This window comes from Oxyura jamaicensis, assembly GCF_011077185.1.
Source record: "Oxyura jamaicensis isolate SHBP4307 breed ruddy duck chromosome 9 unlocalized genomic scaffold, BPBGC_Ojam_1.0 oxy9_random_OJ106490, whole genome shotgun sequence".
NCBI classification, from domain to species: Eukaryota; Metazoa; Chordata; class Aves; order Anseriformes; family Anatidae; genus Oxyura; species Oxyura jamaicensis.
In genome coordinates, this window is record NW_023304191.1 from 1 (window position 1) to 9,489 (window position 9,489).

Below are 9,489 nucleotides of genomic sequence, written 5' to 3' on the forward strand. Positions count from 1 at the left end.
AGAAGGAGAAGGAGAAGGAGAAGGAGAAGGAGAAGGAGAAGGAGAAGGAGAAGGAGAAGGAGAAGGAGAAGGAGAAGGAGAAGGAGAAGGAGACGGAGGAGAAGGAGGAGGAGGAGAAGGAGGAGGAGGAGGAGAAGGAGAAGGAGGAGGAGAAGGAGAAGGAGAAGGAGAAGGAGAAGGAGAAGGAGGAGGAGAAGGAGAAGGAGAAGGAGAAGGAGAAGGAGAAGGAGAAGGAGGAAAAGGAGGAGACTTTGCCTCCTCAGGCCTGTTTTTAATGAAGCGATGAATTTACAGGGGGCAGGTGCCCAAGGTTGGGGTGCAGTTATCGGGGTGACTTTTGCTGCAGACTTCTTTAATTTCTCTGCCAGCAATGCTTCCCGCTCGCCCTGCTGACTAATATTCACGTCGCAAATAAGCAGTGGTGAAACCGTGCTGTTCGCTGGCTCCTCCTGCTTCTACCGAGCCCAGCCATGATGTGGTGGCAATTTTGGAAAGTATCAGGGGAAAATTAATAACTGGGGCAAAGGATGCTATTCTTATGATGATTTAATAATTTCCCAGGCTCTCAGAAGCAAGCAGCAGGGCTGAGGCTCACTCACATCTCACTTTCAGACCCAACAGCAGCCGAGGAGGAGGCTGAGCCCAGGCTGGGGGCTCCATCCAGACCCTCCTGGACCCCCCCTCTGGCCTCCTCCTGGTGCTGTAGCTTCACACCTTGGCCACAGCTTTTGCCATTGCATGGAACAAGGAGAGAGATCAAGGGCTGTCCTGTCCTTGTCATCTCCCAAGGCCACCACACAGCCCAGTGTGGTGGCAGGGGAGTGCTCTTCAGCATGTACAGCAGTGCTGGTGGATTTGAGATGGTTATTGCCTCATCCTGTGTTCCCGTTAAAAAAAAAATAAAAAATAAATAAAAAATAAATAAAAAAAAAATAAAGAAACTAAATGAGCTCCAGAAAACAGCTCAGAGCAAGGTGGCTTTTCCCCCTTGGTGCTCTGTGTCCCCACACCACAGCACCACTGGAACAGCCCAGTTCCCTTTGGAGACCCCCCAGCCCCATCTCTGCAGGACCAGGACTCTCGCCGCCTGCCCTGCAGCCCCAAAAAACCTCCAGGCGGTCCTGACGGCGTGTTTGGGTGGAAGATGTGACGGGTATCGCTGCAGAGGCTGCAGCTCGCCGAGGGAAGGATCGGCAGGAAAAACTGGCTCACGCCCCTGCACGGCTGGCACGGGGCTGATTAAAATCATAGCGCGGTTGCTCAAACTTTCCAACACACGCTCGAAACGAGGCGTCAGGGGGTTGTTGCTCAGCGGGGCGGGGAGAGCTGCTGTGTCCACTAGAAAACAACGAGGGGGAAATGCAGGGAGTAATTTCATGATGCCCAGGTTCCCTCTGGGGCCAGCAGAAGTGCTCCACAGCACGCCGTGACCGAGGCAGTGGGTCCCAGCAGAGCAGGAAGGGCAGGGGAAATGTCCACTGCTTGGGAACAAAAAATCCTGTGGGAAAACACGTTTCTCAGTGCCAGGCACCCCTTGGTTTTGCTGTTTGCTTCCTGCTGCTTTAGACTCTTCCCCTCAGCACCAGCTCAGTGCCTGTGTTTGAGTGCCAAAGCTCGGGGCCAGCGGGGTGCAGGATGCGGCCCCGCTGGGTGGCCACAAAGCACAGGGGAGGCTGCAGAGCCGGGCACGCAGCAGAAACCCTGAGCCAGGAGCTGTCCGAACGAGCGCTGGTGGAAAGCGTTCGAATGGGTGAAAAAAAAAAAAAAAAAAAAAAAAAAAAGAAGAAGAAAAAAAGGCCAAGATCTACCCCGCTACAACAAAGTGGCTGCAGGGGGAGTGAGATGTGCAGCTGTGCAGGGACCCTACAGGTGCCCCGGTGCTGGCAGCGCAGGGGGAGCCTGGCCCCAGCAAGGGGCCCACCGAGGATGGGGGAAGGACAGGGCAGACAGGTAGGGGGAATTGGGTGCCAGGGGAGGAAAGCAGTGTTCACGCTGTACAAGATCCTGTGATGCTTTAAAAAATAAATTCTCCATCTCTGAGCTGGAACGGTGCATGGGGCAGTCCTTCACCTGCATCCTTCACGCTGCCAAGGCCAGCACATCCCAAACAGCTCAAAGGGCCTAAGGTCGGTCCCAAAACAGCTTGAAATCACCTGGGGTATTTATTTAAGGAGCACTGAAAATATGGAAGAGGAACAAAATAGCAATGTTCAAACACCTGGTATGCAGTTTGATGAGGCCCCAACCTGAATGCCCACAAAGCCTTGGGAAAACAAAGCCTCCCAAATGAGTGGGATCATGAAACCAACTATGACAAGATGCTGCGGAAGATCAGCCCGCAGGTATCATGTCCCCACACACACACAGCTTTTTAATTGAATTTGCATCTGTGGCTCTGATCCAGGCAGCAGGCGGCAATGGCTGGGCAGCAGCAGGAAATGGTTAATGGTGTTTGCAAATAAATGCAAAGCAAGCCCGATGCCTTTCAGATACTTCTCGGAAATTAAGAAGGCCCGTGCAGACGATTTGCATGAGCTCTGCCTGACCCTGCGGGGAAGCGAGGCGGCTCCAGCCCACACAGCCCAGCGGCGCCTCGGACTGAGCGAGTGCTGGGTGTGAGGAGATGGAGCGGCGGCACCGAGGGGCTCTACAGCCAGCAGAAACCTGCAGGGCTCTGGTATGGGAATGGGAAAAGCACCTGCACTGCTGACCAAGGTGCATGGTGTGTGCCCAGAACTGGTGCTCCCGTGTCCGGAGCTTTGGTGGATCATCTCAGAGAGTGATGCTGCTGAAGCCCTGAGCCCACGGGAATCAGCAGCTGTTGCACCTCCGCTCCTCGGCCTGGAGAGCAGCCTGTACCTGCGGGCTGGCCAGCCTGCACCCATTTGGCAGCCAGGGATGGTTTCCTGCTCCCCCAGCCCCACGCCACGCTCCACCCCACAGCCAGCTGCACTTTTTGTGCCGTTTCTATTCTAGCCCAGGCGCCGAGTTCTCAACGGTGTCACCCGCCGTACGTAGGAAACACAATCAGCGAGATTGCCGCAGCGAGATAAACAGCAGAGGAAGCAGGATGTCAGCTTCTCAGAAGGTGACTGCCGCAAGCTGTTACCAACAGCGCGGGACGGAGAGCGGGCAGGGGGAGTTACTAACTGCGTATTTTTTTAGAAGCCCCCTGCACAGACCCCGTGGCGGGGCAGCACAGGAGGGCGCATGGCACCCAGGACACCCACACTGCACGGCAGCAGCACCAGGGCGGTGAGCAGGGACCCGGCTGCGCCATGCAGCAGCGCCATGCAGCGTGTCCCCGAGCCCTTAGGGTGGGTTGGGGGCTCTGGGAGCACCCCGGGGGGCGCAGCAGCACCCTCGGGTGCAGGCAGGGACCCCACGGCCCCAGCCCGCCACGTGCCGCCCTTGGCGCGAAAACGGGGCGTGGCGCCGTGACGTCAGTCACGCGGAAGTCAGCAACGCGGAAGTAGCGAGGCGGAAGTGCCCGCGGTTGCCATGGTAACCGAGGCCTGCGGGCGGCCATGGGCGAGCTGGGCCCCGAGGGCTCCGGGGGCGCTCACAGGCTGCGGCCCGGCCTGCAGCCACGGTGAGGCAGGGCCGGGGCTGCCCCTGCCCGTGTTTGGTCCCTGGGTTTTTATTTTTAGCAGGTTTGGGAGCTAGCTCCCCTTCAGCTAAGCTCTTTTCTCCACAGTTCTTTGTTTTGTCTTACTTTTTAACGGGAAAGCTAAGATTGCCTGGGGTGCATGTATGTTTTTGAATGTACCATAAATATCCTGAGCCTTTTCTTGCTGCTTTTTTTCCCCCTGATAGTTTTAAGTCGTCCACGGTGAAAGAATGCATCCACGCGATACTGAAGGAGAAGCTGGCCGATGCTCAGTACGTCCCTGAAGAAGTGCCTCAGCTTACAAAGTCTTTATCAGAGATAATAAAAGATAGGCTGAAAGGTAAGGTGGTTTGCGGGGAAAGCTGCTCCTTTTCTTACTCTGGCCCCTTCCTTTGATAAATCTCCACTTTCCTCCTTTATTCTTAAAGCCTATTCCTTCACTGTCTACTGACTGTAGTCTGCTGTTGTGGTATATAGTGCTGTTACCATCTGTGAACATGAAGCTGTGATCCATATACGTGTGCCTTACCTGTGAAACCAGAAATCGAATTCAAGCAAGCAGCTTTGTTTTCATATGGACTGGTTGGTGTGGGATGTCAGCCTTGCAGGGCTGTAAGGGAAAGAAGCTTCGTTAGAAAGAAGGAGGAACGATTGCTTCTTGCTTCAACAAACAGAAGTGTTCCTCCTTTTTTTTGTGTGTGTGTGTGTACGTGTTCCTGAGATGGGCACAAGGCCAGGTGGGAGCAGTGAAGGGTGAGCTAGGCGCACGGTTGGCCGGGGAGGGATGTGAATACAGCACTGGAAGAGTGGTGGTGCTGCTGCACAAGATACTCTCCAACATTTTTGAGTGCAAGATCCAGCAGGTGTTTCCTGTGCTCCAAGCTGGAAAAAGTAGGTAGGTGTGAGTTGGTGTGGTCACTTCTTCCCTCAGTCCTTGGGACAGGCTGGTGCTCCATCTGCTGGGCTGATGAGCAGTGGCTGTGCAGAAATGCCATCACCCTCAGCAGGCACTGTGGCTTTATGCTTCTCCCAGTTACACATCTGCTTTAAAAGCAGCAGTAGCTGTAGTCCCAGCACGTGTTGCTGCCAAGCTAATATGCACAGGGTTAGTCTTCAGCAATCTGTAAGCACAGTCACAGTAGCCTGAAGCAAGACTGGCCCAGTGTGGCCGTTGTATCGGCTGACATCTCTGATAAGCATTGACACAGTGGATGTTACCAGACCCAGCATGTAATGTTCAATCTTGCAGATGAAACAGGCACTAGAGTCTTTCCTTATGTTGCTTTATTGAAGATACAGGCATTAGGGTTAATATTTCCTTTAAAGCATGCTTGTTCTGGTTTGAATTCTGGAACCTTCTCATAGCCTGATTGGGTCTGGCCTCTGCCCCAGAGGTATCCCTTTTCTATTGTGAAGCAATCACATATTTTTGCAGACACACAACCTAGACCTGGCCTAAGCTTTTTTTGTGATGTTTTATCTCAGTTCAGAAGCAAAGGAAACACCTATGTGGCAGAAAAATCTCTAAAATACCATTGCATCAGAACAGCTTTAAAATAAGCCAGTTCTATTAAATTGGATTTTGCCTACCAGCAGCCTTATTTACATTCTCACCGTGTGTTCACTTCTTGAACACTGTAGAACTGGAATGCTTGCATATAGGAGGGCTGCTCAGGGATATCTTCGGATTTAGATGCGTCTTTTGACAGATATCAAATACCCTCTTCATTCTTTGAGTCCAGTGAGACTGGTAGGCCGTACCTAGGAGAGTGAAGTGACAAGGCAGTTTGCTCCACCAGTTGTATGTGCTTTTGATTTGTACCGGACGCTGCTTTGTAACTAGAAATCTTTCTCTTGATGTGTCCTGTTTTGGGCTCCTATCTTAAGCAAACACGGCATTTGAAGTTGCTCTCCCTTTCTTTTGTTTTTTTTCTTTTCCCAGAGGAGGGATTTGACAGGTACAAAATGGTGGTGCAGGTTGTGATTGGAGAGCAGAGGGGAGAAGGAGTGAAGTAAGTTTTGCATTTTCTAATTGTATTTATATGATTTTTGTTTTATCTTTTTCTCTTCTCCTTTGGGAGCTCCTTCTAACTTTTCTGGATTCTAAGATGTCTCTGCCTGTACTAAAATGTAAGGCACTTTCTTTTCTCTTAAGCAGCAAGCTTAACAGGCTTGGACTGTGGCTGATGGAATTACTAGTCAGTTGACTGGTGATAATTGGCTGTGTGATGGGTGTTAACAAGCTGAAATGCTGAAAAGCATTTGTGAGGTGTGTTGCAGAAAAGCCATTTTATATTGTATTCATGATGAACTGAAGCATACATCCAGTCTATTCTCAGGGCCCTGCTGGAGCACAAGAGCCATGGTAACTCACTTGTGCCTAAAGCCAGATTTCCATAAGTACTTCATTTGCATTTAATCCCCCCAAATAAGTATTTTTCAGTGGTTCAAATTCCTATAATCCTCCTGCAATACTGTTATGGGAATCTAGCCCAGACCGGGGGTGCTGAGCACTTGGAAATCCAGCTCCCAAGGCCTGCAATCAGACAAAAGAATTCCTCTTTGCTGCTGTGGTGGGCTGTAGCTTTCCATCGCTGCTGGGTAAGGAGAAAACAAAAAGGAACAGCCCACAAGGTTTATGTGCCTTACACGCCGGGCTTCGCATTAGTATTGTGCTTGGTACTCCAGCAGAAGATCAGTGAAGCAAACAGGAATCCTGTCAGTTGAGACTGACTGGGGAAAGTAGTGAGCTGGGCATTTGCAGGAGAGAAGAGAGTGTCAGTGACATTAAACAAGGCAGCACTGAGGTCTCATCCAGAATATCCTCTGACAGTCTAGTTGCTTGTCTTCAAAGTAAAGCAGATGTAGAAAAAGTCTGCCAGAATTCTCAGGGAACAGACAGCAAAGATATGAAAGGGCTGGAAGAGTTCAGCTTGGTTCTAGTAATGTGAAGGCTGCCAAGGAATACGATAGCTCCCTATAAATAAATTGGTAGTATGCATCAGGAGGGCACGGGAGGTGAAGGATGAGAACAAATCAGTTAAATTAGCCACTGATACGCATACATCAGAAGTCAGAAGGTTCTTAAGCACAAAAGCAAGGAGGCTGCAAGCTCTGCCGCACAGCGGAGCTGGCAGAATTTATAGTTAAGGAGTTTGAAGATGCACCTTGATCAACATACAAAGGGGATTACAGCATGTGGTGGAATTCAGCAGTGCTCAGGATTCAGGGGAACGCGTCCAGTTTCCTTTATCCTTAAAGGAAGCTTAGTTTGTTTTTTGAGGGAAAGTGTGATCACTTAGTTCTTTACACCTAACTTTGTGAGGTAATGGCTGTGCTTTCTCCTTTGTCTAGTATGGCTGCGCGGTGTTTCTGGGATGCTGACACTGACAGCTATGCTCATGATGTTTTCGTTAATGTAAGTATTGACTGTTTTACCATGGGAAACGTAAAGCTGCTACTCGTATGACAGGCAGAGTAACTTCAAAATGTGAAGCAGGCAAAAGCAACGACTAGTCCCTTTGGAAGGAACCAAAGCCAAATCAAAACAGTGTGATTTACAGTCTCATTCACAAATTCATGAAATAGACGTAATATCCAACACGGTAAAACTTGTTTCTTGAGTAGATCATACAATGTTGTACAAAAGTCGTTTAAATTGCGCTGTCTTACAGGTAGGGAGAGGAAGCACAAGAGATGAAGTATTTTTATTTTTTTTTACATGCTTTGCCAAGCTGCTATCCAGAAGTACCGCTGGAATTCAGGGCTGAGCAAAAGTCAATATTTTATTTTAAAACCTCCTTCTTTACTGTCCTGACTCCACAGAGCGTTTCCCAGTTTAAATTCCCTGTGAAGGGCTTCAGACTCTCTGCTGTCAAAGGCAACAGCCTACGGGGCGTTCAGGAAGGAGAATGTCCTTTTCGTGAGCTACAGTTAACAGGCAGGAGCACTGATTGCTCTTTGGTGAGGACATTCACCTGGATTTGGGTTTGGCCACTGCAGCGGAAATTTTTCATGCTTTACATTGTTTCTGGGTCATCGTTGTCTCTTCACTGAGCTGCAGTTGAGAAGTCACTGGGAGCCATTCCCACAGTGCTTGTGGATCCTGAAACAGCAGGGGTGCTGTAAGAACGCCCTGTGAGTGGAGCCCAGGGTTATACTTGGCTTTGGGAGAGGTGAAGGCAGGACAAGGGTCAAGTTATTCAGTTCTGATGACACTGAAACACTTCTAGGTACACACAGAAATGACACCTACACACCTTTGGGTGTGCGGCTGGAGAAAACTGAGGCACTTCTGGCATTCAGACTCACTGACCTGGGTTACACCACACCTGAAGTAAATATGTGACTAAAAAGATGAAAATTTGAAGGACTTGACAGTATAAGGCTCTAACTATTTTTAGTGCTCTGGTCCAAGCGTTCCCTCAGGCTAGCCTTTTCAGTTACGCCAGCAAAGAGTTTGCCTTTACTAATGCAGAGCCTTTCTGTTTTCCCCAGGACAGCCTCTTTTGTGTGGTAGCTGCATTTGGCTGCTTCTACTATTGAAGATGGTAAAGATTGCACAAAAGGACAAAGGTGGGGAGGAATACTTTAGAGTGTTTTTGCTAACACACACAAAAGCACCATATTCTTCCCTTAATACCTAACACAATACAGCTCTACAAAGCACGTCCTACACCTGTTACACTACAACGTCCCTCCTCCCTTGTGGATATCAATGTAGCTTTAAGCACATTATTATCTCCTTGATTTAAATCACCCTTTGTTTTTATGTAGTGTACTGGTTTTGTCCTAAACAGTATACTGCCAATAGCCATTGTTTCTAGGGCAAACTCAACTTTTGTTGTAAAAGAGTTCCGTAACTTTTTTTGTTAATTTTCTGAAGTGAATGAAATATTTATAAGAAATATAATAAATCTGTGTATTTACTGTTTCTCTCCTGTGTGTTTACACTTGCTTTTTCCACCAATGGTTCTTTTTCTCCACTCTGCAAAATGCACTAGCCTTGATTGCTCATCAGTGCTTCTCAGATAAGCATTTTCTGAGGATTCTTTCTAAATTAATAAATCTTCTCTCTAATTCTGGCTATCCAGACTTGTTCCTGTGACTTCTGTAAGAATTAAGTTGTCAATCCCGGCTAAGTCTCACATGAAATTATATTAATTGACAAGAAGACAAGGTACTTAGGGCAATAGTTCAAGCCAGTAGGCTACACACCCCACCAAGTGCCCAGACTCCTAGCTGTAACTCCTCGTTGATTCTGTGCAATTTGGCACCTGTGGAAATGTTGAATAATCATTGCTCAGTGCCCAGTTCAATATTGCAGTGGTTTCTCAATCTTTGCCTTTCTGTAACTGTTTCAGGATCCACAGTTGGATGTTTGGAGACCAAAATTGTTAGGACTCAAGCCTTGAAAGGAACAATAGAAAAGGATGCTGTAAATCAGAAAAGGTGCACCAAAAGCTCTTATCTCCCCAAAAGTTAGAGGACGAGGTTGGTTCCTGAGAGATGGGTGCTACTGGAATGCATCTTAAATGCCCATTAGAAGACAGGAGGAGTTGTTCTCTGTCTGTGCTGAGGAAGAAGCATAGCTGAACAATTTAAACTACATGAATGTTTCTTGCAGTGCTAAAATTTAGCAGTGAATCCTGAACCCCACCCTTACCAACTGTTAGAGCAGAACACACTCTGCCCATGCACCTCCTAGCAGAGAAGTCAAAAATCATGGTTCATCTTCCAGAATCACTTTTCTGTTGTACAGTCCTGGAACAAGTACATTGCTATTTCTGTAATAGGTTTGTTTGAAAGCAGCTCCATCTAATTTACCTCTGACAAGAAATAGATGGTGGCTTCCCTGATTTCTTTGTATCTGTGACATG

General features: G+C 48.6%; 1 protein-coding gene across 2 annotated transcripts; it reads left to right on the forward strand.

Annotated features, from left to right (window-relative positions):
* The first annotated feature begins 3,455 nt into the window (after window positions 1-3,455).
* LOC118157706 (tctex1 domain-containing protein 2-like) lies at window positions 3,456-8,694 on the forward strand. Of its 2 annotated transcripts, none has more exons than XM_035312153.1 (5): window positions 3,456-3,586; window positions 3,817-3,950; window positions 5,553-5,622; window positions 6,965-7,028; window positions 8,108-8,694. In XM_035312153.1, the coding sequence occupies exons 1-5, from the start codon at window positions 3,528-3,530 to the stop codon at window positions 8,153-8,155; spliced, it is 375 nt and encodes a 124-aa protein (XP_035168044.1). In that variant the 5' UTR covers window positions 3,456-3,527; the 3' UTR covers window positions 8,156-8,694. The 2 variants fall into 2 exon arrangements, with proteins under 2 accessions (XP_035168044.1, XP_035168043.1); XM_035312152.1 differs by having other exon boundaries at window positions 3,492-3,592.
* The last annotated feature ends 795 nt before the right edge of the window (window positions 8,695-9,489 follow it).

Excerpts from the sequence above, each read along its gene's own strand:
- LOC118157706 (XM_035312152.1), top strand. The coding sequence starts at position 3,528 with ATGGGCGAGCTGGGCCCCGAGGGCTCCGGGGGCGCTCACAGGCTGCGG. Across the intron at positions 3,951-5,552 it reads AATAAAAGATAGGCTGAAAG|AGGAGGGATTTGACAGGTAC; the intron begins GTAAGGTGGTTT and ends TTCTTTTCCCAG. Across the intron at positions 5,623-6,964 it reads CAGAGGGGAGAAGGAGTGAA|TATGGCTGCGCGGTGTTTCT; the intron begins GTAAGTTTTGCA and ends TCCTTTGTCTAG.